Source organism: Elaeis guineensis, chromosome 9 (assembly GCF_000442705.2).
Source record: "Elaeis guineensis isolate ETL-2024a chromosome 9, EG11, whole genome shotgun sequence".
Classification (NCBI taxonomy): domain Eukaryota; kingdom Viridiplantae; phylum Streptophyta; class Magnoliopsida; order Arecales; family Arecaceae; genus Elaeis; species Elaeis guineensis.
In genome coordinates, this window is record NC_026001.2 from 98,309,043 (window position 1) to 98,335,383 (window position 26,341).

At 41.2% G+C, this 26,341-nt stretch overlaps 1 protein-coding gene across 1 annotated transcript; it reads left to right on the forward strand.

The window, feature by feature from the left end:
- The first annotated feature begins 14,087 nt into the window (after positions 1 to 14,087).
- LOC105033400 (C-type lectin receptor-like tyrosine-protein kinase At1g52310) lies at positions 14,088 to 24,828 on the forward strand. Its single transcript, XM_010908175.4, has 4 exons — positions 14,088 to 14,454; positions 18,319 to 18,744; positions 19,011 to 19,581; positions 23,999 to 24,828. Exons 1-4 carry the CDS (start codon positions 14,370 to 14,372, stop codon positions 24,576 to 24,578), a joined length of 1,662 nt encoding a protein of 553 aa, XP_010906477.1. The 5' UTR covers positions 14,088 to 14,369; the 3' UTR covers positions 24,579 to 24,828.
- The last annotated feature ends 1,513 nt before the right edge of the window (positions 24,829 to 26,341 follow it).

Here is a 26,341-nt window from a genome sequence, read left to right on the forward strand (position 1 = left end):
GCTCGGCCGAAGCCTGCCTGCAATAGAAGTTTGGAGGGAATTCATTCACAATAGAAGCTCGGGTGGAGGCTTACAGTAGAAATCTGTCGTGGACCGCCCGTAGTAGAAATTTGAAGTAGACCGCTTGTTGTGGGGGCTCGGAGTCCGACCCTTGTCAGAATTCGGATGAGGCCTACCTGCAATAGGAGCTCGGGGCTGAAGTCTGGCTCCCGTAGGAGCTCGGACGAAGTCTACCTGCAATAGGAGTTCGGAGGAGTCCGGTTCTCGTGGGAGCTCGGACGAAATCGGAAAGGTGGTCGACCACCATAGAAATTTGGATGGAGTCCATCCATCGTGGAGATCTGTTGTTGGAAAAGTTCGGCCACTGACGAACTGACGAAGTTCTGGAAGAAATTCGGATTGGAGTTGATCGAATCCTGTTGGGAAAAAAATCTGGAAGAGGTCCGGAGAATGGTTGACCCTTGTAGGAGGTCCGTCGACAGTAGAATCCCGAGAGCATTTGGAGCAGCATGATAGACGACTGAAGAAGCTCATCGTTGGAGAAGTCCGGGAGATGCGGCAGGGGTTCGTCCGTCGGGGGAACCTGGTCGACACTTGCGGAAGAAGCTGTGGGAGTTTATCCGTCAGCAGAACTTGAGAATATTACGGAAGCTCAACCGTCGGAGAGGTTTGGAAACATGTCGCCCAAGGTCGGACATCGGCAGAGTCCCGGGAGGGTCACTCTCGACCCAAACTTCGGTTGGAGGGATATTTTATACCCAACACCAGTCCCCCCACTTCCGAGTTTGAGCTTCGAATGAAGTATATAGAAATTTTTACAGCCGAAGTTGCCCCCTTGAATTCTGCACGCGATCGCCCTCAGAAATTCTGACATTTAATGTGCGCATGCCGGAGTCTTTTTCTAATTGGGGCGATCTGAAGAGACTTTTCAAAATTCTTGCTGGAGCGCAGTCCCAAGTGCTACACCATAATGGTCCCGTCAGCAGTCAACCATATGCCACGGTGAGTGGGACACATGGCGGGCATTGGTCGGCCTAGGGATATCCGCCGTCATGACTGTGCCAGGCCCCGTCGCTTATTTAAACCCCCTCCTTCCCTCTAGGGACTTCATTTCGCCTGAGAGTCCAGACGGCGCCTTTCCTCTACCCGAGAGTTCTGCCATCCATCGGCGCCCTTTTCGACCCTAAGCATTCTTTGCGTCAACCTTCGCCATCTCTGCCGGCTCCCCGCCTACGTTGGACCAATTTAGGTTGGTTCCAAAACCTCTTTTGTCATCGCTGTTGTTCCTTCCTCTTCTTGCTTCGTTTATTCAGCTTCTGAGGGTTTATTCGCAATCTCTCCCGATCTTTCGGGATTTCCTTCTTTCTTTTCCCTTGTTGCAGGCACGGACGTAGGAGTTGCCCGGGCGGCCCTCACCGTCGACGTCCCTTACGACGCCGAGCCTTCAGTCCTTCGAGCCCTTTCGAGGAGTTCTCCCGTCGGGGCTTCTGCCCCGGAGGTCGGTCTTGAGGGGATGCTACGGATCGAGAGGAGTAGGAGAGGGGAAACAGTGGCCCACAAGTTCAGCGGCTGCCGAGCTGCCACTGAAGGCTCCCACAGCATCGAAGGGGACTCGAGGGAGAATTCCTTCAACAACAGAAATTTAATAACGAAACTAACCGGTGAGTGCGTCCTGCCCAAGAATTTTGAAGTAGTTGAACGGGGCGACACCGATCAAGGGGGTAGAGTTACCGTCACAAGCCGTGGCGGGTTTCTTGACGTCGTCGGGGTCGAGGGACCAGAGGCGATCGACGTGAACGGCGGAACAGTAGAACTTGTTGCGGGGGCGGTGGAAGTAGCGCATGCTGACCTCGTCGAAGTACCCAAGATGGTAGTTGTCGGAGAGAATACGGTGGTGGTGCATGCCTCCGGCATTACCACGACCTCCGGGGTACTTTCGGTTCTTCCTGATGCAGGTCATCGTTGCCGCTGCCGTCGCCGCCACCGCCCCTTGAGTTCTATCCCCCCTTTCCCCCTAGGGTTAGGGTTTCGGCAATGGGGTGGAACGAGGTGGGGGGCGAGAGTCGATGGGTTCGTCACACGTACTGAGAAATACTGAGAAAGATGAAACTGGAAGGAGAAGTCGAAAGCTAGAAGCGGTCTCTAATGTATTTCTTTCAGGTCTTGTAGTATTGTTCTTCTTTTCTTGGCCTTCAGGGCTTTGTAACGTATACCTTGTTAATCAAGAATGAAAAGGAGATTTTTTGTTATCTTGCCCGTGCGTTGTGTTGAATTGTCATCCGTTGGACTTCTTTCATTTTTTGTCTCGTTCGATGTCGATGTTGCTCGAAGGTTCCTTGTTCATTTTTGTATTAGCTCATCATTATTGAAATTCTTGTGTCCTTTGATTTGTTTGACGTCGACACCGTTTGAAGGTTCCTAGCCGTTGTCATGTTGATTTGCCTTTTCATTCATGATCGTAGATCTCTCTTTCTCTTTCTCCTTCTTTATGGAGACGAGGTCCTTTGTGTCTTTGGTATAGTTTGGCTTCCATTCTTCACTAGTGTAGTCCACCATTTTTCCTTCACATCTCCCTCCTCTTTTTAAGCAAGGGTTCTCCCTAGCTTTTTACGGGGTCGCGAGAGCGTAGAGGGGCCGTCGAGAAGGTTCTCTTTTTTCTTATCAAATCTCGAATGGTCGGACCTTAGTTGGTGTCATGATGAGGTTCTTTCCCTATTTCTGATGTAGTCGATTTCAGCTCAGGTTAGGATGAGGTTCTCCTTCTATTCCTAACAGGGCTGTGGGGGCACATATGGGCGTTGCAGGGCCTCTCCCCCCATCCGATCTAAAGGTAACCGGGCCTTTGATTTTGCTCATGTTAGGGCGAGGTTCTCCTCCTATCTCTAACAGGATTGTGGGGGCACATATGGGCGTTGTAGGGCCTCTCTCCCCATCCGGTCTAAGGAGAACCGGGTCTTCGACTTTGCTCATGTTAGGGTGAGGTTCTCCTCCTGTCTCTAACAGGGCTGTGGGAGCACATATGGGCGTTGCAGGGCCTCTCCCCCCATCCGGTCTAAGGAGAACCGGGCCTTCGACTTTGCTCATGTTAGGGCGAGGTTCTCCTCCTGTCTCTAACATGGCTGTGGGGGCGCACAAGGGCGTTGTAGGGCCTCTCCCCCCATCCGATCTAAGGATAACCGGGCCTTCGACTTTGCTCATGTTAGGACGAGGTTCTCCTCCTGTCCCTAACATGACTGTGGGGGCGCACAAGGGTGTTGTAGGGCCTCTCCCCCCATCCGATCTAAGGATAACCGAGCCTTCAACTTTGCTCATATTAGGGCAAGGTTCTCCTCCTATCCCTAACATGGCTGTGGGGGCACACAAGGGCGTTGTAGGGCCTCTCCCCCCATCCGGTCTAAAAATAACCGGGCCTTCGATCTTGCTCATGTTAGGGCGAGGTTCTCCTCCTGTCCCTAACATGGCTGTGGGGGCACATACGGGCCGTCATATGGGCCTCACCCCCTGTCCGACCTTTAAATAATCGGACTTTCAACTTTGCCCATGTTAGGACAAGGTTCTCCTCCTATTCCTAACACGGCTTTGTTTTCATTGTCTGAAGGGGTTATCCCCTGTTGTTACGAGTCCATGCCAAAAGGAAAAGATATGCAAATCTGAAAAGAATCTTGATTTAAAGCAAAGTCGTTCGTAATATATTTACACATTTACAGGTTTTTCAAATCTCATGGCTGTAGAAGGTCTGCTCCCCGTCAAGATCCTCCAGAGATAGAGTTGATGATCCCAATTGGAGGCCGATCTCTGGGCTGCTCTTTCCTCCTTGGTGGCTCAGGTTGTGACGAGGCCCTTGGCCGATCCTCTCTACCCTCAGGCCAGCATCGGATGAACCTATCGAGCCGACCTCGTCTGATGAGCTCCTCGATCTCATCTCGGAGTTGAATGCATTCCTCTATGTCGTGGCCGTGGTCACGATGGTAGAGGCAGAACTTGTTGGGATTGCGCTTCTCGGGGTGTGTGCGCATCCTTTCTGGCCTTGAGAGCTACTCTCTGACCTCCATCAGCACCTGAGTTTTCGACGCATTGAGGGGGGCATAGCAGCGGAATCTTCCTAGGGGAGAGCCCTGCCGAATCCTGCGGTCTGGACTTCTCTGCCTGCATGCTCGGGGAGGAGTCTGGGCGTGCTTGTACTCGGAAGGAGTCCGAGAATGTGGCCGGGCTTCATTCGGACCTCTTTCAACTACGGGCTTATCGGAGTCACCCGCCTGCCGCTCCTTCACGGCTTCCTCGTCCTTCAGCTTGAAGGCTTCCTCCGCTTGAGCATATCCTTCGGCCTGAGCCAGTAGATCGGCAAAGTCTCTAGGATACTTCTTTTCCAGGGAGAAGAGGAGGTTATTCTTTTGAAGGCCGCTCTTTAAGGCAGCCATTGCAATCGATTAGTCCAAGTTCCGGACCTCCAGGGCGGCGGCGTTGAAGCGGTTGACGTAAGCTCGGATGGACTCTCCCTCTTTTTGCTTGACGTTGATGAGGGACTCCGAACCTCGCCGGGGATGCCGGCTGCTGACGAAATGAGCCACAAACTGGTGACTCATCTGGTCAAAGGAGAAGATTGTGCCCGACTTTAATGCCGAGTACCAATTTCTTGCTGCTCCCTTCAAGGTAGATGGGAAAGCTCGACACAAGATGGCGTCTGGCACGCCATGGAGCAGCATCATGGTCCGGAAGGCCTCCAGGTGGTCGACCGGGTCCGAGGTCCCGTCGTAGCTCTCGAATTGGGGGAGCTTGAAGTTCAGTGGGATTGGTTCCTACATGATCATTTGAGAGAAAGGAGGGTCAGTGCAGATGTCCTCACCGTAAGCAGTGGGAGCACAGCGGAGCTCTTCGATCCGTCGGTTCATCTCCTGGAGTCTTTGATCCAGGAGGTCCTCTCGACTGCGGGCCTCGAGGGTTTTCTGGTGGAGCAGAGGCAGGGACTCTTCGGGGGTTGAATCGTGATCAGACGGAGGACTCTCTGCCTTTTGTTTTTCTTTTCTAGGGAAGACAGGGTGGCTGGCCCAAGTGGCCCGCCCAGTCGTCGGATTCTGGAACTCCGACGATGCTCTTTCTAGCCGCACTGATGCCTGCGGCTGCTGCGGCTGCTGCTGCATGGCCTGCACTGCTTCGGTGAGGCCTTTGACCTGTTGAACCAGTAGGTTAAACTGCTCCATGCCGACCGCCATCGTCGTCGTCGGAGGAGCTTGGGAAATCGGAGATGAGGCCGGGGCTTGCGGGGCTCACTGAGATCTGGCCGCGGAGGTCGTTGACCGCCTGGTAGATGCCCTTCGGGGAGGCATCAGGTGGAGATCAGGCAGGCAACCGGAGGAGGAGATGTCGAAGAAGATGACCGTAGGTGGTCCCGTTGGGCGCTCCTTTAAGAACAAGGGTACTGCGAAGATACAGCCCTTTTTTTAGCGCCAATCCTGTTGGTGCAAAAATCTGCCGGTGTCGAAGAAGCTGGAGTTGAGGGAGTCACGGTCGCCGCTGCAAAAATCCACCGGCGTCGGAGAAGCTGGAGTCGAGGGAGTCGCGGTCGCCGTCGGGACCTGCAAAGAAAGTCTAAACAAGAGTTGGGGGTGCTCCGGTAAGACCCTCCGACGTTCAAGTCAGTTCTCTGCCTCAACAAGAATGGAGTGCTCGAACGAAAATTTTTAACAGAGTTTTGAGATAGAGATTAGAGCTTAAGGAAATAACGTATCTGGAAGTCCCTTTTTATAGGCGGAGGGTGTAACAGATTGACAGCGATGTCTGCAGTCGCCTGGTAGTGAGCCGTTCGGGGCCATGAGGAGTTTGTTACGGAGAGTAGTGGAGTGGAGTCGTGGCCATCACCGTGGCCTGCCACGTGGAGCCTGTTGTGGAGAGTGGGGTGATGTCCGTTGTCGTGACTCGCCAGAGCATGATGGAGTCACGCGGGATCCATTACAGGAAGTAGAGCAGAGTCGTGGCCATTACTGTGGCCTGGCAGGGACTCCAGGCCTGTCGGCCGAAGCTCGATTGGGGTGTCTGGTGGAGAGATATGGTTCTCCGTCTAAGAGGAGCTCGAATGCTGCTGGCGAGCCTTCTACCGTTGGGTGCCTTGGGTGCTAGTATTGCAGGTGAAGGTCATCTGCTGTAGAAGCTCGGTCAGGAGCTTTCTGTGGACGAAGTTCGGTTTCATGCAGAATCCGACGGAAGATCGATCGATAGCGGATGTCGGATGGCGCTGGAGAGGTTCACCCGCTAGAGGGGTCCGACTGCTGGAGTCTGTGTGTCATAGGAGTTCCTCCTGAATCTGTCCGCTACAGAAGTTTGGTCGGAGTCCGGTTCCCGTAGAAGTCCAGATGGAGATCATTTGTAGAGGAAGCTCGGCCGAAGCCTGCCTACAATAGAAGTTCGAAGGGAATTCATTCATAATAGAAGCTCGGGTGGAGGCTTACAGTAGAAATCTGTCGTGGACTGTCCGTAGTAGAAATTCGAAGTAGACCGCTTGTTGTGGGGGCTTGGAGTCTGACCCTTGTCAGAATTCGGATGAGGCCTACCTGTAATAGGAGCTCGGGGCTGAAGTTCGGCTCCCGTAGGAGCTCGGATGAAGTCTACCTGCAGTAGGAGTTCGGGGAAGGAGTCTGGCTCCTGTGGGAGCTCGGACGAAGTCTGGAAGGTGGTCGACCATCGTAGAAACTTGGATGGAGTCCATCCGTCATGGAGATCTACTGTTGGAAAAATTCGACCACTAATGAATTGACGAAGTTCTGGAAGAAATTCGGATTGGAGTCGATCGAATCCTGTTGGGGAAAAAATTTGGAAGAGGTCCGGAGAACGGTTGATCCTTGTAGGAGGTCGGTCGACAGTAGAATCTCGAGAGCATTTGGAGCAGCCTGATAGACGATTGAAGAAGCTCATCGTTGGAGAAGTCCGAGAGATGCGGCAGGGGTTCGTCTGTCGGGGGAACCTGGTCGACACTTGCGGAAGAAGGTGTGGGAGTTTATCCGTCAGCAGAACTTGAGAATGTTGCGGAATCTCAACCACCGGAGAGGTTCGGAAACATGTCGCCCAAGGTCGGACGTCGGTAGAGTCCCGGGAGGGTCACTCTTGACCCAAACTTCAGTTGGGGGGTATTTTATACCCAACAATGATATTAGTATAGCTTATCTCTAAGGGATATGAACTGTATCAGTAGATCACAGCTCGTCCTATTGGAGTATAAACTATCTATATTTAATTATAAGATCTAAAATTTAATCTAGCATACTACGATTTATCTCTTCAAAGTACGTATCATATCCAGGGATCACGGCACGCCAATAGAGGGTATAGGCCATGTAAGCTGGATCAATACCTCAAAAAAAAAATAAAAAGATATGAAATAAAAGTATAATTTTATTGTATAAAAATTAAATACAAAAATAAAAAATAAAAATTCATTTACAGGCTTCATCATATTCCTGGATTGAAAGAATTTAGCCACGCATCAAGCTCTCTAGCTCCATAATTTTTCAATATTTGATCCCTAAAGCTCTTTAAATTTTTTTTCTATTTTTTTTTATTTTTTCTCTAATTTTTTCTCTTCTTCAAACTTATTCCTGGACACCCTATTTATAAATAAATTTTTCATAATTTTTTGATAGGAAAAGGAGTCCTAAAACTTTTAGAAAATGTATTAAAACTCTTAAAAATTTTTCTGGCCGTCGGATCAGGTTTGGACCGCTCAGATCAACCCAAAGATCAGCCTTTTACTCCTTATCAGGGTCAGATTCGATTCTGACCGTTCGATCTGGATTTGGATGAGATCTGGGCCATTGATCAGTGCTTCTGATCTCCTATTCAAAGTCGAAAGCATCCTCTACTGTTGGATCATGTGATGGATCGCTTCTGGACCGTCGGATCATGCAAAAGAGTCCTCTTATAAACCAACAATAAACAGTAATCGTTCGATCTAAGTCGAATTGAATCTCAGCCATTGGATCACATCCTGAATCTTTCTCGCACTGTGAACCGCACCTGTGGATCGTGTTCTGACTTTGTGGACCGACCGGCTGGTCCACCATGCACCGGAGGCTATTTTTAAAAATTTTTTAGGATATTTTGACTCCATTTTTGCTTCGATTTTTATCTAAAAAATTGAAAAAAATATGCATTAAATTTTTCAAAAATTTTTCTTTATTTTGATGCTTAAATTTTTTAATTAAATTAACATCTTATTTTTTATAAATATATCTAATTTTATATATTTTTTTAAAATTATTTATTTTTTAAAAAAAATTAATAAATTCATGAAATTAGATTTTTAAGAAGATGTTAGTACTATAAATTATCAAAAATATCTTCAATAAATATAAAAATATATCACTTATTACATAGCTTATCTAAGATATTATATGATCGAAGGATTGAATTGCATGATAACTCATCATTGAAAGATATTTTTGATATTTTCATCAAATTTCATATCTTGTGGATAGTCGTGACATATTGCTAGACATCAATTTTGACTTATAAACTCGTAAAAATTAAAGAGTTTAATTCAGCAATCAGTTAGAAGGAGTTCTAATTAATTGGTGTATTTGGGCTGATCTATTTTAATTGAGTTAGTTTAGTCATGAGCCTGTGTTTAGTGTTGGCTAGATGTGAAATCCAATGGATCACATACTTAAAAATTTGATCATGGACTAATCTAATTAGATTTATTGAAAATCCTATGGATTTAATTGATATGCTAGCATATGAATTAACCCATATTTCCAATCAAGCTTAGCCCAAAGCTGTTTGAGCTAACCTAAAACCTGATGCCTTGACCTAATCTGATTAGGCTCAAACCTATAGACTTCTAGGTGCCTTAACCTTATCACATGAAGTATTTCATGTGAACTAAACTTTCTCCATGCCATATTATTTAGCACCCAAAAGGAAGAGTCCTTTTGGGCTGCTCCTCTTAATTTCTCCATGCCTTTTTTTATTCCACACATCATGTTGATGGCACCTTGGTTGTTGTGCACAAGAGGGAAGACTCCTTCTACCTTACAACTCCTCCATATGGTAAATTAATCTCATATAGAAACCAAAACATTTAGTCCCACATGAGAATATTTTATGCCAAAGGAAGTGTTCCTATTCCACACTCCTTGGTTTGTTATAAATAAGGGGGCACTACCACGGGATGTGCATGTTATCAGAGAGGAGTTAGGCATGTGATCTGAAGAGAAAAAAAAAGAAAAAAAATTAGAAAAAAAAAGGCAAGGAAGGAAAGAAAGAAAAATAAGAGAGAAAAGAAATCAATTAGAAAAATAGATTGTTTGTCTTTTTAAGAGATTGATATATCCAAGTGTTGGATATCCAAATCAGAATAGGCATAGCAAATCTTTTGAGAAAAAATTTTAGAGGAGATCCTATTAGATGTGTGCCCTAGAAGTTAATTGTTGGCTGATATATTTTATATTTTTAGGACCTATTTTTGTACTTGTAAAATTTTTATTATTAATAAAGGATAATTTTTATTTTCAACCATATTTATGTGTCCATGATTTATCCTAAAAATTAACAAAGATGATTTTGTATATTCTCAAGATGTTGAGAATTTGAGACATACATTATTAGTGGTTAGTTTCTAAAAGCTTCCAATCATAGGATCGTCATGGAGGATAGTGATCAATCTATTTAAGATCGATGCATGGATCACCTTCTTTTTGGATAGATAAGTCTCGAATCTACGGTGTAGGGACATTGAGATGAGAGTACAGATAGTTGTTAGAGAATAACTTGCACTGAGCGTGACCAACACGAGAAATCATTTGGATGCCTACATACTCGTCAGTGGTTTTCTCAATGCTGTAGTGGTGTGAGTAGTTTTTTGATCTGTGGTGCATTGGCTATTCATAGTGAGGCTACTGAGTTTGACTGCACGTTCACTTGATCCCTAACCATTTGGATCTTTACTGTATATGTTGGCTACAGTAGGTTCAGATTCACTGTTTGGAGTAGGATGCACCTAGATAGAATCTATTGATTTTGGTAGAAAAGAAGCAGTCTTATGTGACTAGCAAGATTAGATTTAGAAAGTCTTCGATCGAAGCAAGTGTGAATATTAGAAATTTTTTTTTACAGGATTCATAAGTGAACTTGAGTTGAGCCAATCTGATATTTGACTGATGATGGGATTTGATGAGTTCTCCATGACCTCCATCGAGTCGAGACTTATGATAGAAAGACTGAATCACATGATAACTGCACCTAACAGTTTAGATTTTTTTTGTTCTACTGGATTGTCACAAGCATCACCAGTGGATTGTAAGAATTCATTAGGGTTGTTTAAGGAATTCTCGTTGGGTTGAGCTAGAATTATTCTAGTTTATCGAAAGGAGTTTCGATGATACTATGATAAAGATCACGGTATGTCTCACTACCAGACATAATAGAATCTAAGAGGTTACACACAAAAGGAGCTTGATCCGATCAATGATTTAGATTAAAGTTAAATTATCGATTGGATTGATAATTTGAATTAATTTGTAAGTATTACAGATTTAGTAAGTGCTAATTATTAGTTGAGGAACTTAATTACAAATGTTGTAATTTAATTGAGATTGATTAAATTATGAATCAAATCTTAATTAATTTAAATCAGATTTAATTTAATTAGTCTTGATTTAATTTAAGATTAATTAGATTTAATAATCCAAATTAGACTTAGATTTCAATCCTGATTGGATCAGGTTTAACAGCTTTTTAAATTGGATTCGAATCGGATTCAAATTGGATTTGATTTGAACCTAGATTGAATCCAATTGGACTTGACCACCTGAGCCCATATTTATCTAGGCTTCTCTCTCCATCTGGCTAACTAATGGGATGTGGGGGTGCTGAAATTGTCGCCCCCTCCTTGACGTATGCGTGAAAGGAGAAAGGGGCACAAATAGTTGGCGCCCCACCTCTGTATGACTCTTTCTTGATTAAGATTGAGTCCTAATTTGAATTTAAATTTGTTAGAGATCAGATCTTATTAGATTAGGAGTTTGTTTTGGTGTGGAATATATTTTTGTGCTACAAAAATCAATATAAAAGGGGTGAGATGCGTGAAGGATTTTATTCTTATGTATGTGTGCTAATTGTTTCTCATCGCCACTTCTTCTTCATGCCTCCCTTTCTCTCTGTTCCATCTCCACGCCCCACTACCTCTAGATTAGATCTTAGAGAAAGGCTTTAGAGAGAGAAAGAAAATTCAAGAAAGGGTTCTTGATCTTTCTTGGTGATTAGGATCAATCTCTAGAATCCTATACAAGATTGCTTCAAGTAATATAAGAAAAAAGATTCTGATCCAAGCCGAGAAACGAAGCCTGCAAGAAAGCTAGTCACTCTGGGGGCTTCAAAGTTCTGATCGGAATATTTCTATATGGATACCAGTAGAGGTTGGGTATGTGTGCGGCTATGATAGGAACCTTAGACATCCGCAGAATCTGATCCGAGAAAGGAAGAGAGAAAAGCGACCAGGTATATTTTCTTTCTTCCTATTTTGATTTCAGAACTGATTTATAAATTTATTTATGCATGTTAGATGATTCTAGATGATTAAGATTTTGAAGCTGCATGCTTAGATTTGAAAAAAAAAAATTTCATATCTGCTTCCCCTGTAATTAACGTAACTAGAATTTTATTGCATGCGAATCACCTGCAAACTAACAGATCCTTGTAGAGTTTTTGGAAGGCTATCAGGTTGCAGTGCATTTCATCCTTGGGAAGAAAAGTCTACTAGATTCTTGTGAAGCTATCTTTGATATAGCATCAGATTGAGAAGGTCTGTGATTGATTCTATATGGACTATCATTGGAGGACATCCATGTGAGTATCTTGTGGAGACTGTTCCTACATCTGAACATCATCTTTTAGAGGGTATAATTTGTTACCTTAATTATTATGCATTTTATGTTTGATTGTAATCAGCAAGTCTTTTTGGGATTGAGTTTCGATTTGCTTGTTTTTAAGAGTTAGAAGCATGTTAAAATTTTTAAAAATCATATACCACTGCGCAATCGAAACCCAACAGTGGAGGCCGCAGAAGTCGGTGGCACCGGCTATGGTGTCATCAGAGAGGAGTTGGGGCACGACCATGGAGGCAGTGTTGTCGGAGATGGGGCACTCAGCAGAGGGGGCATGACTGGCACACTTTCCAGCTGTCGGAGCATCTACAGAGAGAGTTTGTGGCTCTTAAAAGACTCCGACATGCGCAGAGCATCACGGGGTACCTTTGCAGTGGAAAGCGGGCATCGAAGAGGGGCAATCATGGTGGTGGAGCACGGAGTGGACGGATGGGGTGGTCGGACCGGTGGGTGTTCTTTCTGAGGATGTTCTCTGGGAGGGGGATGGGGGAAGGCAAGACAGCGGAGGGGTCAAGCAAGCAGTGTTCTCCGTTGTTGGAGATCCACTCAACGGCGTTGTCAGAAAAAATATCTTATGCAGCATTGTCGAGCAAGCCTCCCACCTGATTGAGAGTCCTGAGAATGGAAAAAGAAAAGAAATACCTAACACAAAACCCCAGCCATCATCTAAGCTTCTCTATTCGGATGCTCTAAGCTTGCCATCTGGTTGGAACTCTTGAGGACGGAAAAAATAGAGGAAGAATGGGGAAAACATAGGAAAAATCAACAAAAACAAAGGAAAGATAGAAAAAATTTAAAGGTAAGATCTTTTCCCACATGGGTGATTATTTTTTTTCTTTTCGCTTTTTTTTTCTTTGCATTTCAGTATCTTTTTCAGAGATCTGTGCAGAAGGAGAGCACTTGACAAAGATTAGAGGGGTTTCTTGGGTTCTGATTGGGTTTCATCTAAGTATATGGAATTTTGTGCAAGTTGTGGCAGTGTGAGTTGGTTCCTTGAGGTTTTGAGAGCTTAACCTTTTTTTGTAGAAGCAGCTTGCTAAAAATAATTAAAAAAGACAGCATATTTGCCATAGATCTATGGGAAAGGAGAGCACTTTAGAGAGATTAGATGGTTTCTTGGGTTCCCATTGGGTTTTGTCTCAAGTATATGCGATTCTATGCCAGTTGTGGCTGTGTGAGTTGGTTCCTTGAGGCTTTGAGAGCTTCATCTTGGTAGAAGCAGCCTGCCAAAAATAAATCCGAATGGACAGCATATTTGCAATAGTAGGAGTATTGAATAAGAAGCAACCGAGCAGCAGAGCATTTACGAGTGAGATGCTAGCCTGATGTTATGTCAGATAATGCACCATGTTGAGTTAGGGGTGGGGCAAGCACATTGAAGCACAATACCATCAATATGTCATAAGTTTGAGAGCATACTAAGATGTGTGAACTTCTCCCGTGAGACAGATCATCAAAATATAGTTGTTCCTAAAACTGGCTCATAACTTTCTTCTTAGCACGATAGAGACTGGCCGTGGATTGCACAAAAATGTCACGTAAAAAGGATAGCATATAAAGAAATAAAGTATAAAAATCTAATGTCTAAAATTTTCAAAGATGACCTTAAATCTTGAAGTAGCTAAAAATGAAAAAAACATAAAAAAACTATCCCCTAAATAATATAATTAAATTATTATTTTTTATTTGAATGAACGAAGATCCCAAATCATTAGTTGCTGTGCTAAATTCTCATAACAGCCCTACGGTAACCACCACTAATGTCAAGTGACAGAAAAATAATCTTAAAAGCTAAAAATTATGATATATAGATTTACATAAATATAATTAATCTCTATATAAATCAATCAACATCAATAAAATTTTAAATGGGAAAAAAATAAAATAAAAAATAAATTTTAATATAAAAAAATAAAAATTTTAGAAAGAGTTAAAGTCACAAGTGGCCCATAAGAAGTTTCAAATTAAGAAAAAAAATAGTTTATAAATATTTTATAATTTATTGAAATATTTTTTTATTTATTAATTATTTTTAACAAAATATAAAAATAAGTATAATTAATAAAAAAAATTTAAAAAAATCATATGTCGAGCACGGCACAGGATTTTATTAAGGTACAGAAGACGTCGCTCCACCGACCGGAATGGGGTCACGTGACAAAGCGCGTCTCTCTCAGTCCGCCTTGGAATTTTTTCCACTGTTCACCTTCCACCATTTGTTCTTCAAACAAAAAAAAAAAAAAAACTTCCACCATTTGTTCGACTTCGTAGCCGCCGTCGCAGGGCTGGGAGACTGAGAAAGAAACTGGAGGAGGACGACGGCGAGCTGAGCCGAGGACAGGGGCTGGCTTTCGCTCCCTCCTCTTTGTCTTCCCTCTACATGCACCTTTTTCTCTCGCTCTCCCTCCGTTATTTCTTGGGTAGGTTGAGAGCTGCTGTCCTGTCCTCGGTGCGGCATCGGTGGGCGGGGGAGGGGGCGGGGACGGGGGTTGGGATATGGCGAGGGCGCGCGTTCCGCTCGTCGTGCATCTGGCCTACTTCACCTTCTTCTGCTGTATCGCCCGTCTTGGTGCTCAAGGCTGTGAGTTTCCCCCTCTTCCGTTCTTTCGTGTACTTCCTCTCTGCGCTTCCCTCTTCCGGTCGGTGGATTCTTATTATCTATCTTTCTCTGCGCCATGTGATTGGTCCAACACAACTGTGTTGAATGTGCGTCTCTGGATAGCTTAGAGGAAATACCGTAAAGGAAGAAAAATCGAATTGTTTACTACGCGTACAACCTTTTTTTGATATAGAAATTATATATCCTAATAGCAGAAGCACGACTTCGAAAATTAGAAGGTGGTGAAGTAAGAGGGAAATAAATGAAAAGAAGAAATAGGGTTTATAGTAAAACCGAAACTAGGGCATCTATTTATGTCATGATTTAGTTGAGATACTTCTTTATTTACTTGTCATTAGTGTTTTGTTATCTGTAGGAATCTAAGAAAACCAGTCTTTAAAAAAAATTATTAAAAAAAAAAAAAATCCTTTGGCTTTGCTAATCATCGGCTGTTTGCGCATAGCTTTCATTCAGAAATTCACTCATCACATTTTTTTAGAAATCTTGGGTGCTGTTAATTGGGTTTTTAGTTGCTAATCTAGATAGCAATATTGACGTGCAGCATAAGGTGTATCTTTACTGGCAGACAGATTGGCAATTGCTGCCATGGTCATATCTGATGGACTTGTAGTGAAGACACAAGGGATTGATATATTCCAAGTTCAAGCAAGTTTTATTTCAAGATCTGGTTCCTGAATGTAGGTAGTCCTGAATGTGTTTAGTTAATTTTTTTTTTCTTTTTTTTTTTCCTTTTTCCTATTTCCTTTTTTGAGGTGGGGTGGAGGAAGACAATCCTAAATGCTGGTAAAATAGAGAGAGTGCTATTGACATGGTTGACCAAAGGTTATGGTATGGTTGACCAAAGGTTATAGGTTTCTTAAAATCTTCAAGTAGTGCCTCCGATTGCAAAACCATTATGAGACTGCAACAATATCCTTGGTACTTCCAATAAGTAAATTAACATGTTATACTTGTCTACCAAATCAAAATGTGGAAGTCAAGAAGACCAATCATAGAGAGAGATTTACTAAATCAAGTTCCTTCTGCTATTATCTTGAAAGAGTGAATTCAGAGAAGATATTTGTTTTTGCTTACTCTGTGAGTTACAGGTTTCTTAAAATCTCTGAACAGCGCCTCTGATTGCAAAACCATTCTTGGACTGCAACAATATCCTTCGTACTTCCAATAAGTAAATTAGCATGGTATACCCATATACCAAATCAAAATGTAGAAGTCGAGAAGACCAACCATAGACAGAGGTTTACTAAGTCAAGTTCTTTCTGATATTATCTTCAAAGGGTGAATTCGGAGAAGATATTTGTTTTTGCTTACTCCACAAGTTACAGGTCAACATACTATTAGAAGTGGAGGTTCCTCCTGTCTACACTTGTTTTCAGATTTACTAAAATTAGAGTAACGTTGCACTTTCCACTATTGACAGTATACATATAGTTGCCTGTTACATTGCCTGGAAACTAAGTGTTAAACAGATCTTGTTGGCATTATATTCTTCATTTCATGCTTCAGCATGACATTATCAAAATGCCAAGGATGTTCATACTTGACTGTCGAACATATTTTGCTATGCATTTTATAGCTCATCATTTGCAATTGAAACTTTATATTTTCAATCATATATCCACTTTTCATCAATAAATATCATGTATTTCATAGTACTGAAAATTACATTAAGATACCCAGACATATTTTTATTAATGTAATTGAAAATTATTAATAAATGGAAATACGGCCATTATGCTCTTTTGAAGCAGTTAATTCCTGCAGGCATATTTGGCATGTACTATAAAACATTTTGTTAAAAGTAAAAAAAAAGAAAAAAAGAAAAAGAAGAGATTCTTTAGGTTTTCTTTTTTGTCCTTTTTGAAAATTAGTGTTAGTGAATCTGGTAAGTTGAGATATACATGGAGGTGTGACCCTTCTGGATGTCTATCTTCTGCTTTGAGACAGGTTTTTCTTTAACAATTATTCTTGAATTTCATGATAACTAAGTGACTTTAAAATCTGCAATGGACTTAAAAAGGAGAGAGAAAAACTGATCATGTTTGGTCAATGGCATCTGGTCTTGGCCGGATTGGCTTTCTTTATGACTGACATGGTCTGATCTTGTCTCCCTACGATCTCTTTCTGATTGAGGAACCTACATTTTCTGGTCTTAGCTAGACCAATTCACTCAACTGATACCACTAGCCTTGCATTGTGTGGACTTTCCTTCCCCAATCCAGAACTAGTCGACCTTTCATCACAAATTGAAGCAGAGACAGTTGAAGATAAAAAATGAATAAACAGACCCATCTCAAATATATGCTATAATAATCCGAAAATGGCCATACTAAAAAAATGGAACTTGTAAAAATTTTGTACCAATTCACAGAATAATTCGAATTTGGATGGGGCTAAGTATTTCGATAATATATCAAAATCCATTACTCCTTGATAAAAAGAAATTCTTATTGATCCAACGAACAAAGTAAATAGTACCAATACAAGCAGAGGAAATAGCATAGTATTATCTGATTCGTGAAAATACACTATAAATGCCAAATGCAAATAAGCTTCCTATTTTCTCAGTAAAGGACATGAAAAGACTATAGTTGTTGATTATGGTGCCCCTTCTCAGATACTCTGATTTGTTTATTCAGTAAGAAATTTTAACATCACTGTATAAAAACTGTGATAAGTCCAACTTTGAGCCATAGGCAAAAGGTCCAGATATAAAATTGTTTAGATGCTCAGAGTTACTGGAAATATGCTAGAAATTGGAATAAAGATGAGAAAGTGTTTTAGATCTCAAAAAGTAATTAGTAGATATTTGAGAAACCACTTTGTGAAACTTGCCAGATCTTGCACATTTTTTCATACCTTTCTCACAAGTTAAGGGAGATCTATGCATATTCTGTTATTCTGCTTATTTATTTTCTTTGTTTCCTGCCTAACGAATTGGCTAAACTTAGAAGAAAGATTGCAATTTTCCTATTACATAATATAGTTTAATAAGAAAACATAAGTTTATGCATATAACAAATCTTTGAAACCATCAATAATAGGACTAGTTCGGTTGGTGCATACAACAGCGATAATTTATCCTGTTGATTGTCACACTTTCAGTATAGTATCCTCAGCAAGATGGTCATAAAGACAAAGCAGTCCCTAGCTGGCATAAGGATTTGTCACTGGAGGTGAGATCAGCCAACTTTCCAGTATATGTAAAATCCATGTAAGTTCAAGAGATAGGCATTTGATAATGGACATACTCCTCTGTTTAGTTTTTATCTTAATAATGCAACAAGAGCTGGGCAAGTCACTTATTCATGACACCAGCTAGTTGAATTTGTATGTAGAACTAGTATTTATGTTAATTATCGTGAAAACATAATTCTTAGGTGGCCATCTATCTCCAAAATTTGATATTCTATAAGCAATTTTTCTAAGCAATATAAAATGTAACTCTTACTTGCAAATCCAAATCGATGTCTGCACTTGTTTGAACAATATATGAGGTTAAAAGAAGGATAAGAACAAGTATTATAGTTTTGTCAGCCATGGCAGTGAAATAGCAACTATGATTGGCTATAGATGGATATCAACTATTGAGACCTTTATAAACTTATAATCACAATGTGGTTTTTTTATTTCCTCACGTTATTAAATCTCATGATTTCAACAGGTAACTACAGTTTTAAATAAGATGCAGCTAATTTGGATAGCAGTGTTTATTGTTGCATGTGTTTTCTTATACCTGGATATTGATTATTCTATAAATTAAATTCATAACTTAGTAAACTGAGGTGCTTATGATGCTCATAGTTTGTGCTTGTTTCTGGACAGCATATTGCCCTGCTGGTTGGAAAGCTAGCCCCGGTAAGAATAAATGCTTCAGACATGTAGGAAGTTCCCTTCCATGGGATAGGTCAGAGGTGCTCTGTCAGGATTTTACTGGTCATTTGGCAGCACTCACGTCAGTTCAGGAGTTCAGATTTGCTCGGTCTTTGTGTGCTGATAGTATAAGAGGGTGTTGGGTTGGAGGAAGGGGTTACAGTTCTTCTGTTGGTTTTGGTTGGAAATGGTCTGACAATGAGTCTCATTGGAATGAATCAGTTTTCCCTGGGAAGCTATTTCATATCAACTGTACAAAAGCTTCATGCACCAGCATCAGCCCAACTGATTCATGTACTTTGGTAACTAAAGATCATGTTGCCCTTGTTGGTGAAAGATGCAACACATCTCATGAACTTATTTGCATGATTGATCAGGGTATAGTCTGACCTACCCATTTATTTCCCTCTTGATATGGTATATCCAGTTTGGAGTGAAAAGTAATTTCATTCGTATAGACAGTTTTTAAAAGTTTCTTTGAACTTTCATAGCATGTCACCTTCACTTGTTCTTGCTGACCATGGATAGATTGTATATCATTTATAAATAGTTCTGTTTGTCATGTTTCCCTTGGCATGAATGTGTGACTCGATGTATTTTGTGCTGTAAAATTTTAACAAATAATAATTCTTACTTTGTACCAGAGAAGAAATGCCACCAGAAGCTCTGCCACAAAGAATATTTCATAATCCTTGCAGTTGTGAGCGGTTTGATTCTTTCAACCACCTTAGCAGTTGTGATATGGCTCCTTGTACACAGGAGGAGCAAGAAACGCAGACGATCACGCAAAGTACCTAGTCCTTCAGCAGCTGCATTAGTTCCTCCATCATGGAAAGTGTTTACCAATGAAGAGCTGAGATCACTTACAAAGAATTTTAGTGAAGGAAATCGACTTCTTGGAGATGCCAGGACGGGTGGTACATATAGTGGACTCTTGCCAGATGGATCTAGGGTGGCAGTCAAGAGGCTGAAGAGGTCTAGCCTTCAAAGGAAAAAGGAGTTCTATTCTGAAATTGGAAGAGTCGCAAGGCTTCATCATCCTAATTTGGTGGCTGTGAAAGGTTGTTGCTATGATCATGGTGATCGCTATATTGTTTATGAGTTTGTTGCTAATGGGCCATTGGATAGATGGCTGCACCACATACCCAGAGGGGGTAGGAGCTTGGACTGGACAATGCGAATGAGAGTTGCCACAACTCTTGCTCAAGGAATTGCGTAAGTATAACCCTTAATTACAAAGCTGAAACATGACCCCATCCATCATATGTCCTTATATTGTTTACATATTTGTTTCTTGTTATTAAATCTTTTGAATGCAATATCTCTAGCCTATGTTTGATTAATTGATCCCTTAAAACATACTTTTCCAAAGGGCTTTTTTGAAAATTGATAGATAGTTCATCAGTAACAAGTTGAAAGAGATGGAATTTTCATAACCACCAAGGCAAGAGATTAAAGATAAGGAATTTCAAGGGGATGAAACATAGCCCTATAGGGAGATTGAGTAATAAGAGGTTGGGGAAAAAGGAGATTACTATAGAAGAACTATTGAGAGAGGCCATCGAGATTAGATTTTATAAAGGATTAAGGGATTGGGATAATTGTCTAATGAACACTACCTCTATTTGGAAAAGAGTATTGGGTGGGTGAAACTCATATGGGCCAACTGATGGTTCGTCGAACCGTCCTGATCGAGCGGTTTCAGGTGTTTCGAACTATACCAACTGCAAACTGAGACGGTTCGGTCTTTCAAATCAGAACACTGGATGAGGGAGAGGGAAAGAGAGGAAGAGAGAGAGAGAGGAGGGGAGGAAAAGAGGAGATGCCGTCATCGGAGGGTCGGTGGTGGCCCGTCGAGGCAGCTGGAGGGCCGTGGAGGCTTCCGTGGCTCCATGTCGTCCGATTGGACGTTTAAGCAAGAGAGATAGAGAGAGGGAGAATGAGGGTACCGGAGGGAGGCGCAGTCAGTGGAGAGGCCATCGGAGGGTGTCGGGTGGCTGCCATGGCCACTGGACGGCGGAAAAGGCGCGGGTAGAGTTGCGGCCGTGGAATAGGAGCCATTGGTCCTATTCATCATGTTTTTTTAAAAATGATGATGAATAGTGAAGCCGGCAATAGATTTGCTGGCTTCACTGTCGTCGGTCTTTTTACAAAAAAATCTCTTGAAACAGAGACGATCAGTCTTGTTTCACACACGTGGAACTGCAAGCCATAATTTCGCCGTCTGGTAGCCAGTCGAAGGCCATACGGAGGCCTCTCCACCGGCTTTCCCTCCTTCCTTTTTTTTTCCTCCCCACCTCTTTCTATCTCTCTCTCTCGATCGCAATTTGGCAGAGGAATCGAAAGCCTTGGCGGCCCTCCGAGCATGCCTAGGACTTGCTTGTGGCTACCACTGGGGTCTCCTTTGGCCACCCTCTCCCTCCCTCCCCCTTCTCCCTTTCCCTCCCTCCCCTTCCCCTCCTCTCTTTTCCTCTTCGGTTTCTTTTTTCGCTTCTGTGTTAATTCGCACCGGTCCGGTCCGGTACAGATCCGTACTAACTCATACTATCGGTCAGCCGATACGGATCTTGGTACCAGTGTCGTGGACCTTAGGTCAACATAGAGAATACATTTAATACTAGAGAGTTGAGAAAGTGTGAACTGGCCTGTTGATTGCAAGGTTTGTCGTACTAGTCGATACCACTACCATACTAGGCATATGATACTATACCGATATTAAATCAGGATACAGTCTTATACCGTATCAATGCTCTATGCACCTCATCATCTTCTACCGTATCTCATTGCGACACTATAGTAGGATGGTACTAGTACGGTGCCCATACTGAGATGGCAAACCTTGGTTGATTGTATGTTTTCCAACTTATGGGCATTGCTTTGAATCAAGGTAATGTGGTTATTTGAAATTTTTTCCAAGATGAGGAAGAAATCCTTGTGATGTAGGACATCAAGAGAGCTTAATAGATATACTTTATTGTGAAAAAAATGAAAGAGAGTATATTAGATGAGAATTCTTGAAAATGAGAATCGAATGGAGATTTCTCCATTACTTCATATAAGTTGCTTCATGCTAGCGAATATGGTCTAAATTCACCATGGCTTACAAAAACTAATTCACGATGTAGAGTGATGCAATGTTCACTTTGGTAAACATCCAGATGTTTGTTTTTGGTTCTTTGAACGTATTGAATTTGCTAATATATTTTTCACATGTTTTTTAGGTTTCCTTACATGTAGTAATCATTTCGTAGTTTCTATATACTTTGACTAGAAATGAATTGGTTAGTGAGTTTTAAAGAGTTTCACTCTCTGAGTAGAAAAGAACATTTTTTTTGCTATTCTGAGTCCAATCGTCCAACTAATTTGTTAATTCAAATGAAACTGAACCACTTCTGTGATAAAAAGCACGTGATATGCAAAAAAATTTGGTTGATGGCCCATCATAGAACTTCACAAAAAAATGCTCTTTAAACCTACATCCTCTTTTCTGTATGCAATTGAATATTTGATAACTTAGCTTGTCTTTTGGTGGCATTTAAGGCGTCCAACTCTACATGGTCTCACTCTTGGGAAGATAGAATTTCAGTGTGAGCTTTGTCAATGTTAGGAAAATTCAAAAATACATTAAAGAAATAATATTAATAGCTACAATGTGAAAATGTCAGTTTATAATGAGAGGAATCTATCAAATATCCTGTTCTTTAAATTCTAAGTTAAACTTAGTTTATCTTCACTCAAAAGTCAAAATCTCTCTTTTTTTCATGTTTGAATGAAATCAGCAAAAAGTTGAAGAGAGCCAACTGCCATAATTATGGTTTGCAATTGGCATCATTTTTGCCTTTGCTCTTACATTCTTTAAAAGTTTAGCTAAGAACTAAGAATGGTGCAGCATATTTATCCATTAACATGAAAAGAAATGAATTTCATTATGTCTTTACCCAGCATCTGCTTTGTTTTTTATTTTGATCAAGAGTCTTATTGGAAGGAAGAATTATAACAGTATAGACTCTTGTTGTTTGAAAATAAAATCATCTTCATTGTATCGTGAATTGCTTAATTTATGGACCTTACACTTGAAGAGGCTTGTAGTACTGCACTGATTCCAAGCAAACTGGATATTTTTGCCCTTCAAAATTATTCTTTCTCTAGTAACATAATTATATGTCCAAAGGAAAAACAATTTGTTGATCATATGTCACCGACCTGCGAGCTTCTATTAACATGCAAGGAAGGCTTCTAATACATTGCAGATGAAGAGGAGGTCAGATGTATATCAGCCACAATTATCAAAATGTTATTACCAAGATGGTCTTTTCATAATCGACTCCCATGATATTCTAATTGTAAAGACTGTTCATAAATTTATGACTTTTTAATGAAAATTTTTACTTGCTTTAGATCGATTTCTTACCAACAGTTCTCAAGAACCCTTGGTCAAAATAAATCAAAATAAAATATGAAAGTAGGGAACTTCCTTAAAAGGAGGGGAAAAAATTTATATGCATGGGTGGTTCATTTCTATCCACTCTTTTTGCATCTACTTACTCCATTCGACTTGCATGCAATCCTACCTGAAACCTAGGACTCAATCTCTATAGTCTTGTTTCATATAAGATCCAGTTGACCACTAGGTTTCTTAGATTAATCCTATCCATCCATCTTAAGTTGGATTTTCTTTGGAGAGCTCATACCTTGCTTGGGGAGTTCATCTAGAAGTGTAGACCTACAACAAGAAATAATTAAAACCTAAATGAATAAGTCTGCATACACGTACACATGTGCACAGGCGCATACCCACACACACATACACAAAAAAGGGATCAATTAGTGATCAGCGATATAAGTTACATAAACTGCTATCTGCATAACCCTTTTACAGAAAGAAAACTATAACCTTGACCTTGGCCAACAAACCTTCTCCCAAGTATGTGGATTGGCTTTTTGCATCAAGGTCTATACCAGTTTCCCTATGAGAATTTGTACCAGTTTCCCTGCTAAGGCAACCTGGGCAGAAGGAAGCTGACAGTTAAACCTGAAAGGCTAGCTGGCGTGTAAAGAGACTTGGCTTATTATTTCAGCAGTCAAGCTCATGTGACAGCGCAGCTACCCTTCAAATTTCAATGTGTGAGAGGAGGAAAGAAAGCAAGGTCATTTATGGGGTACCACACCCATCTCGTAGACACTAATTAAGATTTAAGCTTTAGGAGCATAATTTCCACCTCACTGACTGATTCAAAGCCCAGAAATTTCAAAGTATTATATTCATAAGTTCACTTTTTAATGCTGACCGAAATTTTGGTATATTAAACATGTATATACTGAAGAATGTATTGACTTTAGCTCATCAGGTGTTAAAGTTGTAGAAGTCTTGGACCACCAATTTGGTTTGCATATGCACTCAAATGAATGTTGTAAATTTGATAAAGTACTTTTTATCATTGGCTTTTGCATTTGTTTCTTAGCGTTGCCATTCATATGGTGTTGCTTGAGAATTGTTTAGGCAATTAGTGAGACTGGTTTTATTCAAGCTGCTGGTAAGCAAGTATCTAACCAGATCAGCACACGTCTCTTTGTTGTAGTTTTCAGCACGTAATAAACTAACAGTTGTAAATTGTTGTATGCTCAAATTTAGATTCCTGCATGACAAGGTGAAGCCGCATGTGGTACATCGGGATATCCGTGCTAGCAATGTACTTCTTGATGAAGACTTTGGATCCCATCTCATGGGAGTAGGCCTGTCCAAGTTTGTACCATGGGAAGTTATGCATGAGAGGACTGTGATGGCTGGAACATATGGATATCTTGCTCCAGAGTTTGTATACAGAAATGAGTTGACAACAAAGAGTGATGTGTATAGTTTCGGAGTGCTGCTTTTGGAGATCATCAGTGGCCGTCGACCAGCACAGGCTGTTGAATCTGTGGGTCGGCAGACTATATTTGAATGGGCAACTCCTCTGGTTCAAACTCATAGGTACGTGGAGCTTCTTGATCCCCTCATTTCAGACGTTCCTGAGGTTGGGGTTATACAAAAGGTGGTGGATCTCGTGTATGCCTGCACCCAACATGTCCCATCAGTTCGACCAAGGATGTCACATGTGGTCCATCAACTGCAGCAGATTGGATTGAAAGCTGCATCAGAGCAGCCAAGGAGTGGGACAAGCACCAACGCCACCTCCCCAGTGTTGCCATTTGAGGTGGAAAGAGCCCGGTGAGCTTTGTATGCATGGCTTTTCTGTATCTTTTAATGTGGATTAAATGGTAATGTCGTGTTTGTGATTTGTGAAGTATCAACAGTTGAATCAGTGTTCTTTTTTTATTTTTATTTTTATTTATTTTTATTTTTTTTGTGTGTACCGGGGCAATTGGAAAGGAAACTTGGAAGTGATATGCACATTTTTAACATTCAAGCTAGAACTTACGGAAGGGCAATTGTACTCGATGGCTTCTCTTTATACTTTTTAACAGGTTTAGAGTGTTGCTGATCCCTGTACCTTTTTTTGGCCGTCTCGTTTGACCTCGATGTCTCCTTCAGATATTAAATTTGTCGTTACCGCCTACTTCTGAGTAATATTTTCTTCTTTAAGGTGAAATGATTTTAAAGAAACCAGATGTTCAGAAGCTCACGTTGCCGGTGTAAACCATATGCAGATTACCGTCCAGTATCATTTTCAGTTCTTTTTGCGTTGAACATTAATGACAAGAAATCAATACTAAAATTGCTGCACTTCCAACTTACATCCAAATTGTTGGTTCAATTTTCTTGCTAGAGAACATAGAACAACCATTATACAAGTGCCCTGGGAGGCATGAACCTATGCCACATGGCAACGCATTTCAGTCAGAAACGAAAGTACATTTGGTGAATAGCCACAACACCACAAGTCCATCACTCCAAGCGCCTGCAGTGCAACCATGAAACAAATTCGTATTCACTTTACAGAATATCCTGCATGAGGACCTCATCATACATAACTTATTGCAGCCATGCTTTTAGATCATGTGCCTGGAAGGGAAGCAATTCCAGTTGGCTAATATTTCTTGATGTATAAATAACGAAAGGGTTAATTAGAAAATTAAAAGATGTCGGGGATTGGTAAGTAGTTCACAGCTACACATCTACTTGAACTACGGTGAACTGCAACAGAGAGAAAAGTCATCAGATTTTTTATGCAGCATAATTTTTTTCCCATGCATCAGATTAATACGGTCATATGTTCCAAGCAGAAGACTTTCGATTCAATGTGCATCAGAAATGTTAAAATAGTACTACACAAATAGCGAGACTAATTATTGGTTAATTTGCAGAACTTGATGGCAGTAGCAGAGTGGCTGCAGAGAAATTCCTATGTGCTTGATTGTTGTCCTCCAGGGATCATTTTCGTTTTATATGCTAACACATAAAAATGCTTGACAGACCAACAAGCCTTTTGCTCAAGTCGAGTTCAAAGGCAACATGCTTATCAAAAATTAAATAAAAAAAATGTTGGTAGAAACATGAGTCCTTTTCACTGATAAGTACTGTGCATTACCATCAAATACAACATTACTTCATGGCATAATGCCATTGGTTTGCAGTCCATACCATGCACGCTGTTTTATATAGAGAAAATCTGAGCTGGCCTACCTCTGCTCCAGTTACCAAACAGAAATGATTACAAACCGAACTCACGAATGTAGTGGAAGAGAAATTTAACATAAATCTATTTTTTCATGGCTCGGAAAAGTGATGAAGGAAAATAGCAAACTCTTGTCATACCCCAAAACAATGAAATACGGCAAAAGCAGAATCTTATTACAATCATTGCATTAATGAAAACAGTAGCATGAATAGCATTATATAACCAAAGGTTAATGATAATTTCATACATTTTAGTTAAACATGCCATGCATAGCAATAGAAAAATCTGCATTGCCTACTATTGCATCACAATGTATTATAATGAAAAGTATAGAGTCATCTTGAGCCAGTAATTTC

Bases quoted from the DNA above. Each gene is read 5' to 3' on its own strand.
- LOC105033400 (XM_010908175.4), top strand. From the start codon at position 14,370: ATGGCGAGGGCGCGCGTTCCGCTCGTCGTGCATCTGGCCTACTTCACC. The intron at 14,455-18,318 runs GTGAGTTTCCCC...GTTTCTGGACAG, and splicing joins CCGTCTTGGTGCTCAAGGCT to CATATTGCCCTGCTGGTTGG. The intron at 18,745-19,010 runs GTATAGTCTGAC...ACTTTGTACCAG, and splicing joins TATTTGCATGATTGATCAGG to AGAAGAAATGCCACCAGAAG.